The 14,358-nt window shown below is 42.1% G+C and overlaps 1 protein-coding gene across 6 annotated transcripts in view; it reads right to left on the bottom strand.

Annotated features, from left to right (window-relative positions):
* Positions 1-8,240: 8,240 nt before the first annotated feature.
* DOCK3 (dedicator of cytokinesis 3) overlaps positions 8,241-14,358 on the bottom strand; it is a 496,213-nt gene continuing 490,095 nt past the window's right edge. For all 6 annotated transcript variants that reach the window (XM_074198056.1, XM_074198051.1, XM_074198054.1 and 3 more), the window contains 2 exons: positions 13,716-13,798; positions 8,241-12,147 (listed from right to left, as the gene is read on the bottom strand). In XM_074198056.1, coding sequence (XP_074054157.1) covers positions 11,632-12,147; positions 13,716-13,798 — 599 coding nt within the window. In that variant the 3' untranslated portion in view covers positions 8,241-11,631. The remainder of the gene's footprint in view (positions 12,148-13,715; positions 13,799-14,358) is intronic.

Here is a 14,358-nt window from a genome sequence, read left to right as displayed (position 1 = left end):
TTAATAATAGCACTGTCAAAGTGTAAAGAATAGCTACAAAGGGGAATTATACAGGAAACTAGACTTTTATTATTGAATGATTTCTGGGAAGATGTTAAGAGCAGCCCAATACTTGCCCCATTTCTCAAATGAAGTCAATGGGATTGATCTTGAACTAGTTTCTTCCTCCCATAGAAATTGTGTGATGATGAAACTTCAGGACCAGTCTATTCCTTTGGCTTTGTGCTAGAGAGTCATGAATGAGATTTATGTTTTTTCCCCCCCTTATTTTGTTCTTTTTTTATATTTGGGTATCCTGCCCTGGGCTAAGGTATGAAGATCTGAATTGAGGTTCTAGGCACAAAAATGAGCTTCCAAGAAATCTGAGAGGAAATGAGCCATTTATTTTCTAATTTTAAAATCAATTTGCTATCCCAATGAAGTGGCTACCCCTCCAATAGTGGAGTGCATAATCCACCCATATGATTGTGGTCTATGTTTTCTCATAAATCTTCCATGGGGGTCCACCCAATGTTTAGGAGGTCTCCTGCTAGTTCTATTAAACACTACATGAGTGCTGTGAATGTATGGAATACCATTTCAGTATAAGAAAAGATGAATCTGATAAACATAACAAAACATGGGAAGATTTATGAAATGATAAAAAGTGAATTAAGTAGAACCAGAAAAACAATACATACAATGACTACAACAACGTTAAATAAGAACAACAAAATAAATGAAACTGAATATTGTGAAATGTTAAGGGCTAAACTTGGTCTCAAAGGTCAGAATTACCTTTAATTCTTTCTTTGCAGAGATGAGGGGACTATGCTTGTGGAACTGCAGATGTTAGATTTGGTTGATATTGGTTAGAATGTTTTGCTGAACTTTTTTTCTTTGTTCTCTTTTTATTATTTGTTTTTATTCTTTGCTAAAAGGGATGGCTCCCTGGAAAGAAGTGAAAAGGAGGGATATATTGAGAAATGGGTGTGGTATAAGGTTTTAGATTCTTCTATTCTTCCCCAGCTTCATAACATGACCAGCCTACTTCCTTTTCTAATCAAATGTCTTTGGATGCCATCTTTTTTGCTACTTCTTGCATGTAAATCTTCAATGGTAATAACTCCATTCTATTTGAACCCACCATATAGCTCTCTTCATTACTCTTATTCACTTTCAATTTTGATCCTTCAGAGATAGTGGTGTTCTATGATTTGTATCTATGTGGCATATTTGAGAAGAAAATTAATGTTAAAAATATAAATATAGGTTTCTGTTTCAGGAAGTAGTTTAAGATTGTTGAAAGTGAGGAATAATTTCTCCAGTGCAATCCAGCTAGTTTTTTTAAACTCTATCTGTAGTATCAAAGGACCAAAGGTTATGCATTTAAATGCATATTATCTTTACAATACCCCCGTGGTAGGTCAAATTCTTTTGTATGGTGGTTGATTTCTTTGGAGGAGTTTCTGTAGTAGATACTACAACTCCTGACTTCCTTCAAGTCTCAGCTGAAGCCCAATCTTCTGCAAGAAGCCTTTTCCAGGCCTCTCTATAAGCTTCATGCCTGAGACCATCCCCAGTTTATCCGGTATATGTCTGGTTTTCCTTTATTTATTTATTTATTTGTTTGTTTATTTATTTACTTATTTAGCCATTTATTTATTTATTTGTCTATCCATTTATTCATCTATTTATTTACTTATTTATGTATGTATGTATGTTTTTGCAGGGCAGTGGGGTTAAGTGGCTTGCCCAAGGCCACACAGCTAGGTAATTATTAAGTGTCTGAGGCTGGATTTGAACTCAGGTACTACTGACTCCAGGGCCGGTGCTCTATCTACTGTGCCACCTAGCTGCCCCACATATGTCTGGTTTGTTCAGTTATTTGTATGTTGTTGCCCCCATGTTATGAGTTCCTTGAAAGCAGGGTCTGGGTTTTTTTTAAATCTTTTTTTGAATTGCCAGTGCTTAGTCAGTGCTAATTGACTAAATAATCAACTTGACATGGTCAGTACAATGTCATCTACAAATAGCAGTATCTATACTCCCTTATTACCTCTATGAAATGTCTCTTCCATTTGGACTCTATGGACATCCTCCATGTTAGAGACAAACATCTTTGATAAGCTTGTATCTCCATATTTTATACTTTAGTATTGATAATCAGGGCATTATTCAACAATTTTATCTCTGACACATTTAGAAAATGAATTTATGATCACAAAGGAACATTTCCTTTTTTTGAAAGACTAGTAGAGAAGGCAAAGCTGTAGTTGAAGTATGCCCAAGTGATTCTCATGGAAAACAGGGAGAGATGTGAGTCAGATAATGGTACTCCAAGGAGGATTTAGACCTGGTAGAATGGCTGGACCCAAAGAGTAATGATTCCTTGTCAACTTGGAATGAAGTCATTGGTAGAATGCCCAAGAAATCTGTACTTAGTTCTTGCAATTTAACTTTTTTTATAAACCAATAACATGATGAAGGGTATGGGTGATAAGATTATCAAATTTACAGATGACCATAAAGCTGGGAGGAAATTTAAAAGGTCATATTTTTGTTATTGTTGATTAGTTGTTTTCCAGTCATATCTGTGATTCCATTTGACATTTTCTTGGAAGAGATATTGGAGTTATTTGCCATTTTTTTTTTCCTTCAGCTTATTTTATAGAAGAGGAATTAAGGCAAAGAGGGTTAAGTGACTTGCTTGGGGTTGCACAGCTAGGAACTGTCTAAGGCCTGTTTCCAGGTCTGGTACTTTATCTACTATACCACTTAGTTGTTCCAAAGTTTTATACTTGAGTTAACCCCTCCCCCCCAAAAACAACAACTTCCCAATATTAAGACAAAAGAAGTGTGGCTAGACAGAAATTTATTCAAAAAAGATCTGGAGGTTTTTTAAAGCTATTACAAGTTCCATATAGGTTAAAAGTGTTGCTCATAACACCCCAAATGCTATTTATTATATTAGGGTCATTGTGAAGGATATTAGCCAGGTCTAGAGAGTTCTGCTGTTTTCTGCCTTAATCAGACAATTAGAATATTGTGTTCTATTAGAGCTGTCATAGTTTAAGAGGGAGATTGATAAGCTTGATAGCATCAAGAATAGGGCAACCAGGACGATTAAGGGTCTCCTGGTTATGCCATATGAAGACTGGCTGAAGAAAATAGACATCCCTAGGTTGGAAAAATGCACAAATAACTTCATCCAAGTACCTGAAGGGCTTTTGTATGGAAGAAGGATTAAATTTGTTTTGATTTGTCCCATGAAGCAGAACCAGGAACAGTTGGTGGAGATGCCAGGAGTGGAAGTTCCAGAGAATCATTTCAATTCTTTGTAAGGAAAACCTCCTAATAACTAGAACCATCCAAAAGTAGATCAGGATGCTTTGGGAGGGGATATGTTTCCTCTCCCTAGAAGTCTTCAGGCAAAAGTTGAATGAACAATTATTGGATAAACTGTCAGATTAGGGGATCCTTATTCAGGTATAGCTTATACTGGATTTAGTTCACTTCAATTCATGCAACATTTATTAAATGTTTTATGCAAGACACAGACACTAGAGATACAAAGGCTAATATAAAATAATTTCTGCTCTCCAGGAGTTTAATTCTTCTGGCCCATATGTCTTTTGACTTTCCTTCCAGTTCTGAAATTCTGGGCTATGACAATGGCAGTATTGCTGAAACCAAAGAATAAGCCAAGAGCAGAAGACAGTGACAGTGGGGGAACTTTGGGGAAGAGGATGACTACCAGAGAAAGAGCAATCTAGAGTGGTTACAGAGGGAAGGATATACAGGGGAAGAACAGTGATGGAGAGCAAAACCAGCCTTCCTCAAAACTAAGTCACAAAGGCTGTACATGTTTCTGGGGGAGAGCATGACTAATTATGGCAGGGCAATGTGTCCACTCATGGGCTCAACTGCTAATTTCTTTTTAAAAAAATTATTTAAAAGAAATTTCAGGGGCAGCTAGGTAGCTCAGTGGTAGAATACCAGTCCTGGAGTCAAGAGGAACTGAGTTCAAATGTGACCTCAGATACTTATTACCTAGCTGTGTGACCTTGGTCAAGTCACTTAACCCCATTGCCTTGCAAAAAGAAAATTCGACATTCACTTTGTTATTAAGATCTTCAGTTCCACATTTTTCTCTCTCCTTCTTCCCAAAACAGTAAGTGATTTTTTTGTAGGTTATATATGTACACTCATGTTAAATGTATTTTCATATTACTCATTCAATTGCTAGTTTCATTTGTGTCCTGTTTTGAAGCCTTGTGAGGCTGGATGCTTAAGATTGCTGACTAGCCTAAGATAACTTTTGGAATTTCTAAGTTGTTCTTGGGGTGGGGGGAGAAATAAGCCAGAGAAACAAGAAGTTCTCAAAATATGTCCTGGGGCCTTTGTGTCCTTGGGGAGCTTCTGTGAAAAGGTTATAATAATTTTATTAAAGGTTGCTGTAGAAGTAGTATAGAGCAGCTAGGTGGCTCAGTGGATAGAGTGGCAAACCTAGAGTCAGGAAGACTCATCTTCCTGGTCTTAGACATTTACTAGCCATATGATGCTGGGCAAAGCACTTCACCCTATTTCCCTCTGTTTCTTCATCTATAAATGAAGCTGGAGAAGGAAATGGCAAACCACTCCAAGTATCTTTGCAAGGAAAACCCCAAATGGAATCATGAAGAGTCAACACAACTGAAAATAACTGAACAATACAAAACAGAAGTTGGCATATCTCCAGGTTTTCTAGTTTAATCTCTGAAAATCAGTTGGACAGGTAAATATAGTTCTCAAAATCATCAATCAATAGAATTTTCTTTCAATAATTCTTACCTTGAGTGAGCAGACTCATTTTCCTTTTTGCTATTTAACAATCATAGAATAATTGTCATCTGAGCTGAATGGGTCATTCCAAGTACTGGCACTTTAATGAACTTTTGTTTTTGCAAGGCAAAATGGGGTTGAGTGACTTGCCCAAGGCCACACAACTAGGTAATTATTAGGTGTCTGAGGCCAGATTTGAACTCGGGTACTCCTGACTCCATGGCCACCGCTCTATCCATTGCACCACCTAGATGCCCCTCTTTAATGAACTCTTAATCAAAGTGCCAGGATTCTGTAGTCTTCTCTAAATAGTCATTGAGCATTCTAGAATGCAGGATCTGAAAGAAACATTGGATCACAGAACACAGAATCTTAGACATCATTTACTCTAAGTCCCTATTTTACAGAGGTAAAAACAGAGAAACAGAACTTGTCCAAAGTCTCAGAACTAATGGTGAAACCAGGTCATTTGACTTTGAGGCTCTCAGAGTTCATTATATCAACTAGAGATCTAGATTCTCTCAACTTCCTCCACAGGATCAAGTCTTTCCCAACATTTTAGATGTAAATTAAACAAAGCATTTTGCATGTTTTCAGTTTTTAAATTCTTCTCCCCCAGTTGCTTTTAACTTTCCCGGATTTCCAGGAACTGATAATGTTGAAGCCATCTCAATGGTATTACAAATGTCCTCCAAAGGAGGGTTATCTTATAAAGACCAGTTGGTATATGGCTTAATGACACACTAATCTAAGAGACTCTTGGTCTCTGACCATTTACTATGGTGGCAAAAAGGATTGAAAAAGTAGTCTCAAATGACGGTGCTGTCATTGTGTAGAAATGAAGAATATTCTGTGTGGAGTAAAAGTTTCCCAGCAAACACCTGATCAGCCTACCTGAAGGTAAGATGGAGAAAAATTACCAGCCCAAATAGGATAGTAATTATTCCTCTGGAGATGAAAGGAAGAGCCTCAGTCACCTAAGGAAAAGTAGGAGCTGAGAGGAAGTACAGAGATTCGACTAGATTATGGATTTTAGCCCAATGTCAGCTAGACTGTGAACTCCCTAAGGGTAGATACTAAAATTTTCATTTTTGAATTGTGTATTAAGCACAGGGCCTAGCCCATGGTAGGCTTTTAATAAGTGTTCATTCCTTTGAACCTCTAAAGTCTCTTTCCATTTTGAAATCCTATGTTTCCATTAGTGAGGAAATCTCCAACTGTGACAACAGAGGGGAGAAGTGATTGAATGAATCATAGAATGTGAGAACATAAGAACTCTTCGAGATCATCCGGTTCATTCCTCTTCTTTTTTTCAAATGGGGAGAATGAGAAGCAAGTCCTTAAGGAAGGGACTTGTTCTCACTTATACCATGAGAATGAGAGTCTCTTCTCTCTAGGCTTTTGGCACACCATTCTCTCTTGGTTCTTCTCCTACCTATCTGACCACTCCTCTGTTCCCTTGACTAGATCCAGTTTGAGCCTTTTAATGGTGGCTCTCTCCTAGGTCCTCTTCTCTTTGCCCTAGTCTGTAGCATTTCCCTTGGTGATCTCATGACCTCCCAGGAATTCAATTATCACCTTTATGCAGATGATGCTTTTTTCCTGATCTCATCTTGCATTGAGCTACCACTGACAGCTCAGATTGCTTGTTTCATACTCAACATGTTCAAAAGCAAACACATTATCTTTTCTCCAAATCCTCCCTCTTTCCTAATTTTCCTTACTCTTGATGGTATCACCATCCCACCAATTTCCCTGGCTCATAACCAAATTGTTACTCTCAATTTCTTTTTTTTTTTCCAAGGCAATGGGGTTAAGTGGCTTGCTGAAGGCCACACAGCTAGGTAATTACTAAGTGTCCGAGGGCGGATTTGAACTTAGGTGCTCCTGACTCCATTGCATCACCTAGCCATCCCTCTTTCTCTCTTTTACCACCCATATCTAATCTGATCTCAAATCCTGGAAATTCTACTCATGTATCATCTCTTCTTTGCGTTCCCCTCTTTTCTCTGCCACTGCCACTACTTTGGCTCAGGCACTCATCAAGTCATACCCAGACAATCGCAGTAACCTTCTGGTTGGTCTTCCCACCTCAAATCTCTCTCCAATCCAGTCCATCCATCACTCTGCTGCCAATTTGGTCATATCACTATCTCTCTCCCTGATTCCCTTCAATAAACTCCAGTGACTCTCTAGTGCCTTCATGAGCAATTATGAAATCCCCCTTGGCTTTTCAAGATCTTTACACCCTGGCCCCTTTCCACCCTTCCATTTTTCTTATACTTCACGCCTTCCTATGTACGTATTGATCCAGTGACCCCAACATACTCACCATTCCTCACATGAGACATTTTGTCTCCTAATTATGCAATACCACTGGTTTTTCAGCTGAAATGCTCTTCATTTCCCTGGATTCTTTCAAGTCTAACTTGAAACCCTACCTTCTGCAAGAAGTCTTTATAGGCTCGCCTTAATGCTAGTTCCTTCACTTTGAGCTCATTTAAAATTTGCCGTATATATTGTACTCATCTATTTTGTTTGTATATAGTTGTTTGTATGTTGTCTCCCCTCCTAGAATGTGAGCTCCTTGTTGGGGCTTCTCTGTAGCCCCAATGCTTAGAATAGAGGTGACAATTAGTAGACCAATGATAAATGCTTGTTGATGGATGCTACTTGGATTCAAACTCAGGTCTTCTAACTCCAAGACCGGTGTTCTTTCCACTACACCAAACTGCCTCAAACATTACCATGTTGACTAGAAATTGAACCCTAGATGGGACAAAGCACAAAGTGCATGACCTCCCTCTGCTTTTCAATCTCTCTTTGAAGAATGGAAGATACAAATGATTCCTGGCTCAGTGCATCTTGAATGGCATCAGTCCATGGCAAAATGCCCAAATCTAGACTAAGAACAAGTCCACACCATGGGAAGGATAGAGGAGACTGAGGGTCTTTATGTAGTTTCAGCCCTATCTTTGGCAATGACTAGGGAGGGAAACAAGGACACAGAGCCATCTCTTCCATCTATTTCGTAAATGCCTCAGGCTCAAGCTGGTTACACAGGCAGCTCTAGAGACTATAAGTTTTAGAATAGTATCCAGGAAGGAGAAACAAACTACTTGTTCAGAGAAGCTCTTCTTCAAAGCATCTCTCCATTTGCCTGGCCAGGCTGGTTGGAAAGAACCAAGAGTCATTCCAGTGCTCTGATTTTTGCAGGAATTCTCTAATTTTTTTTTTTTTTGGGGGGTGACATGAGTTTTTTGGGTAGTCTGGTGAAGCATATGGGCTGATCTTTTTGTCAGAATAATGTTTTTAAATTATTGAAGGGAATTTTAGAGGTTAGTGAAAATAAAGATGTATTTTTTTTTCTCATTCAAGTTCATGTGACCCTGAGAGCCATTTTATCCATGGAGACCCATGGATTAAAAACTCTGGGTAGTAGGTCTTCAGGGTCTTGGGATACTCAGTGATTTCTGCTTTGGGGAGCTATTTGAAGCTATGTGAATTTCCTATAATTGTGGCAGGAAGGATCATTAAAGGACAGTGAGAATGCCTGGTACTACTCATGTATGACCCACAGGGCCTTGGAGGATGCTTCTGCCAAATCCCAATGAATGTCTCTCTACTCAGAGGGTCAATATCAGGTAATCATCTTTAATTCCACATCACAGCAGTAGAGTGAAGAGGGGAGGGGAAAGGGAAAAAACCCCAAACAAACCAATCGGGGGATATTTACATCTAAAATTCACATCACTTATTTGTTGGGTCCAGAACATGCTATCACAATATATACAGTAAATACCTTTGAGGACATGGGTACAAATTCCTTTTTTTTTTTTTTTTTTAACTTTGCTTTCCTGTATAGTTAAGGGGCTTTTTTTTGTAGTTTTTTTTAAAACATGACTACACAAAAGAAGTGGTTAGAGGTTTTCTCATTTTAAATAAGCACAGAATGCCAGAGATTAAAAACACATTTACAGGGCAGAGTACCTGTGAGACATCACAATCTATACATTTTTTGCTCAAATTCCTGTACAAATACATAGCATTCAAATGAAATATGTACAAAGATGCCTGACAAAATGAAAAAAATCAAAAGATCATATCATCTTTTCAAAGGACTCTCACCTGTTTTCTACAACTTCCCCTCCCCCTCAAACTTGGCTGGTTTGCTGATAGGAAGTGGTTTGGGGATGGGTCCTTTTTACCCAGTTATATCCAGGAAGTATAAGGAAGGAAAACAAATTAATCATTTGATTATACTACAAGAGTAAGACTAAGTAGACCCATTATGCCCTCTGTGTGTGTGTGTGTGTGTGTGTGTGTGTGTATACATGTATATATATATATATGCATATATATACACACACACACACACATATATATATATATATATATATATATGGAACAGGTAGAAAAACCAAGAGAGCCCCATGCCTTTGGTGACTGGCTTATCTTTCCATCAGACAGCTCTGGGAAGGGATTCAGAGCTCTTTGGAGGCCAGTCCCTTTTCCTCCACCCAAGGATCAAACCCACCATTTAACCTTGAAATCGCCCAAGCCTTGATGAACACTGGTCTCAGGAACCCCAGTCAGCCAAATGAAACAAAGGCTCGGTCAGAGCAACCTTTGTCTCCACCTCGAATTCCCTGAGAAGTAGGGCCGACCTCCATTTTTTTTCCTCCTTTTTTTCCTGCTCCTTCCTCAGCCCTATTGATTAATGACAAACACAAAGGTATTCTTTTAGCAATTCCCTACTTAGTGCAAACACTTGCACAGCAGCCCCCAGTGAAAACAGATTTTATAAGTCCCTTTCTCTGTTCCTGGGAGGGAAGTGATCAGAGGGGAATGGCATTCTTGCTATGAACAGGGGTGCTCATTTGCAAAAAGACAAATAATATCAACTATCTTTTCTGCTTTGAAAGGGGAAGGAATTAGGGTTTAAAAACCAGGCACCAAAAAGGCTGGCTGACGACCCGGTCAGAGTTCAGAAAAGTCAGGAGAAGGAAAAACAGGTGGGCAATAGATTTGAGCTCCAGGGACACAGGAGGCTTTGCAACGAGCAAACATTTTGACTCATACGAATGTTAACTCCAGTAAATGAAAGAAACATTAAAAAAAACCTTTTGTCCATAGACTTGGTTATTTTTTTAAAGTAACTTAGAAGCACCCTGATAAAAAGTACCGTTATAACTCATCCACCCCATTTCCCTAAATATTCAACCAAGAGGAAAACCAGTATCCTGACCTGATTAAGGTTTCACATAAAGACACTGTTATTCACTAGGGCTTTAGAGAGCTCTGACATCCTTCCTTGGGCTGGTGGAGCCATGGGAAGTTGTGGTTGGGGCTTGCTCCCAGCAACCCTCGAACACTGTGTTGGAGCACCACCATAAAGCAGTGGCAGAAGGCAACAGTGCCATGTGGCTTGGACTCCTTGGTCACAGGGAACCACCTTCCCCTACTCCCTCTGTGCCCTCTAGTTTTGGGGGACACCATTAATGAAGAAAGTAATTACATTTGCATGGGAATACGTTTCTAAATAAGACAAAAAAAGGTACTTCCTAATCCATCCCATCCAGTAGCCGACTGAGCCTGAGTTTCCGTAAGCCTGCTCCAGCAGCCCTGTGGGCCACCCATCTCATTGACACAGAGGTAGTGTTGAAAATCCCTGACTCTGGAGAATGGACTACATTCTAATCGCTTCTGAAAGATCAAAGGATTTCCGAGCTGCTGAGATCTAATGGCTCCTCTCCTATCCCAGGAGGACTCACCAGTGGAGAAAGGACCTGGTGGATGTCGGCCCCATCAGAATAAGCAACCTTCTGTACCCAGCAAGACCCTCCCCAAGGGCTCGAGGCAGGAGCTGGGTGCCCTGCTCTGAGGAAGGTGGTATGGAAAATCCTTCTGACTCTCTGATGACTAGACCCTACGCAATGGTGTTGACAACTGCCCAAAGTGGAGCTGGAAGAGGGCTCCAGGGGATGGGGTTGGGACCTGGGGAGCTACCCAATCCTTGCTGGCCCTGCAGCCAAATTGGGGAGAGGCCCTGCCTCCTGGAGTGAGGGAGGGGGTGGGAGTATTAAAAAGGAGAAAATGTTCAGAGCTCAAAGGAATGGAGAGGACACGAGAGGAGGCAGCAGGGAGGGGAGTTGGCAGCCCCCATGGAAGGCCAGCAGTATGGCTAAGATGTTGAAGTCAGATGGGCAGAGCTAGGCCAGGGGAGATCAGGCCCAGGAAGCCACCTGTGCAAACGTTTCTGGAAGAGCTGATTTTTTTCCTAGTAGTCCCCTTTTCTCCTGTCCACAGACCACCTCTAAGTTTGCTGTGTACAGTCTACACAATCCCTGAATGTAACCATGAGCTTTTGCAGCTATACAGCAATGAGAAAGGTCCCTAGTGCAACGACCACTGTGCGTTTCTAAAGCTGGAGGGGCCGGTTCATGGAAGAGAATGTTTCTGGTCCCTGGCTGGTACTGAGATAACTCCAATGTGGCTTCTGTTTGCGCAAGTCTCTACGGCTAAAGGGTACATCCACACGCATTTGTGTGGGCTGGCAACTGCAGAAGGAAGAAAGCATCCACTGCACAGAGAGGAAAAAGGAAAAGAAAGCTCCAATAAAAAATTGAAGAGTAGAAAAGAAAAACTAAAAATCAAAGCAGCGACATTGCATGCTGGCACCATCTCTGTACACAGTCGACACATGAGTTCCCTGCAGCAGAATGGAAAGAATTGGCTTCTCTCTCCTCTGAGAATTCCCCTCTGGGCGACTTGCTCATAGACCCGGAGTAATCATACCAGTTCCTCGGTTCTCTGTCTCCCTCTCATCTACTGCTCACTGATTCCATGCTCCCAGGCCACCCGGGCTTGTTCTTCCTTGATAGTTCCCGGAGGCAGAGAGACTTTTCGATGCAGGGCCCGGTGTTTGTTGTCTTCCTCTTCCATCATCATCATCCCCTCCTCATGCTCCAGGGGTGGGTGTCGGGAATGGTAGGGTTTTGGGGGTAAAGCGGGAGGAGGGTCCATGGGGTCCTGAGGGATCACCCCACTTGGGGCAGAGTGGCTGCGGCATGGCTGGGATTTGACGGACTCCAAGACATCCGGCTCTGAGAGACTGTACCGGACAGGGAGGTAGGGGGTCTCTAAGTCTTCATCAGTGTTCCATGCCTGGCTAGGGACAGAGTCCATGGTGTCTGTGCGAGGTGGGACCTCTGAAGAATGCCCAAAGTTACTCTCACTCAAGGAGGACACGCCACTGCTGGCACTGCCTGACAAGGTAGAATTGCTTCCATCCAGGCCAGACTGGGGACTTGTGGGCGATGCAGGGATGGGGTGGAGAGGAGACTGCAGAAATAAGAGAGACGTCAATGTGTATGGGGACAAGGCAAGTAGCTGACTTCTATTAACGAAGTTTAATGACATCAGCACCAATAACAGCCAACATCTCCTGAGAACCTGCTATGTGCAGGTGCCAGACTGAACATTGGAGCATGGGACCAGGCTGTCACTTCAAGGAACTTGGCAGGATGAGTTTAGACTCAGAACCCCTAGCAGTCAACTGTGTCCCCCCCCCCCCAACCTGGCACCCTCTCAGGGATGGAATGGAAACCAACCAATAAAAGCCACCTTCTTTCCAGGGGCCCTCTAAGGATTTGGATGGATTCACCTGCTCAGCTGGGATGCCCTTCAGAGCCATCAGTTGGGGCCTTCTGGGGAGAAGAGCAGGGTCCCCAGCTTTATGATCTTTATAAAGAGAAAGGCTCTATTCCCAGCCAGTCTTGGTTGTACTCTGGTGGCTGTAAGCCCTTGGGGATCACCTGGGGGAAATCCATGGCCATCCTGAGCAGTTTGAGGCTAGCTCTTGGGGCCAGACACCCTGAGGCTACCCCGTGATTCCCAGGACAGTCTAGACACTGGGATGCTTCAAAGGAGTCCAGGCTCCCCAGAGCTGGATGAACGTCAAACTCCTAGGAGATATTCTAACCCCTTTTTTACCCTGGCTCTTCCAGGTAGGTTTGGGCACCCCGATCTAGTTTTTTTTAGGTAGTTGAATGTATCAGCAGACAACAGGGATCTCTTTAAGACAGAGCTCAAGTGCTCCAGAGGCTTTTCCAGGGTCTCCCAGGAGGAAGGGAGCTGGGGGGGGGGGGTGCAAAGAATGGAATACTGGGCCTGAAGTCAGAAGATTTAAATTCAAAGCTGGCTTTGTGTGCTTCCTAGCTTTGTGATAATCTCTGCTTCCTCAGTAGTAAAATGGCAATAATAATAGCACTTAGGCTGAAGGATAGTTGTGAGGATCAAATGAAATACTACTTGTAAAGTATTTAACATAATTTCTGACAATAAGTTCATATAAATAAATAATGGGAGCATAAAAATGTCCTCTTCCCCCTCCCCCTAGAACTACTTTTGGCCCTGGATACAGAGTGCTGGATCTAGAGGTGGGAAGATCTAGTTCAAATCTAGTCTCAGACACTCACTAGCTGTGTAACCCCAGAGCAGTCACTTAACCTTTGCCTCAATATCCTGCAATCTATAAAATGGGGATACTTCTTCCTTGCAGATAGGACCGCTGTAAGAATTCAATGATAGTCCTGTGTAGAAGGCATCATATCAAAGCCCTTTTTCTCCTGTCCCTTCTCCCTTTAAATCCAGTTTGATAGAGTGTACATGCCCTGAGGACAGGGGGACAGTTTTATTTTTTGGTTTATGTCAACAGCATCTAGCACACTGCCTGGTACATACTTAGCCTGCTTACTGAATTAAAGACCCACAGAAAATAAGTGGCTGGCCAAAGGTTACACGGACGGGAGAGACTGAGCTTTTCTGACTGTGAACATGAATTATCTCCACTCTTGCCAGCTTCCTCCCCATGGTCTCCTTTGAGAGACCATGAATTGCCCCCATGTTACCTTGCGAAGTGTCCGAGCAGGAAGGGCTGGAGGAGCATCACCAAGGGGGTGATGGAAAGCATCGAAGTGCAGAGAGTAGTGTCCTGAAATGAAAGAAAAATTCATTCTCAACCAGGAGGGGTCCCTCCAGGATCACAGATCCCTTTGTATTCCATAGGATATTATCATCTGGACCCGTCCTGGCCGGCAGGATAAAGCCTAGGAGGCTTTTTTGCCTTTTACTTTTTTTTTTTTAATAGAATGTTATGGCTGTGAAAGGTCCCTCTTCACTTCCCAGGCCACTTATGAAGGGGGTGTCTGGAGGTTGTCCTGTTGTCCCAGAGCTGACATGGAGACTTTGACAGCAGCGGGGGCTTTCCACCCTTGCAATGTTGAAGTTTCTGGGCCAGATCACAGGGCTGATAGATACCAGGCCTTGGGAAACTCAACCAGAATTGTTGTTGCTTTCAGATCCAAAGTCGCTTGTTGCTGAGGCTTCCGCCTAACTGGCTGCCCTGGCAAATCTACCTCTACTGTAGTTCTTAGCACAGTACACTTGAGTTCTTACCATAGCAGCTGGACTTGTGGCTGGCAGGTGAAACTGCCTGTCTTCTCTGTTTCCCTCCATCTCTTTTCCTGGAAGGAAGTGGCTTTCCTGGGTGGC

Source organism: Macrotis lagotis, chromosome 8, assembly GCF_037893015.1.
Source record: "Macrotis lagotis isolate mMagLag1 chromosome 8, bilby.v1.9.chrom.fasta, whole genome shotgun sequence".
Lineage (NCBI taxonomy): Eukaryota > Metazoa > Chordata > Mammalia > Peramelemorphia > Peramelidae > Macrotis > Macrotis lagotis.
Note: the sequence above shows the minus strand (reverse complement) of the source record. Positions and strands in the feature narration are given on the sequence as shown.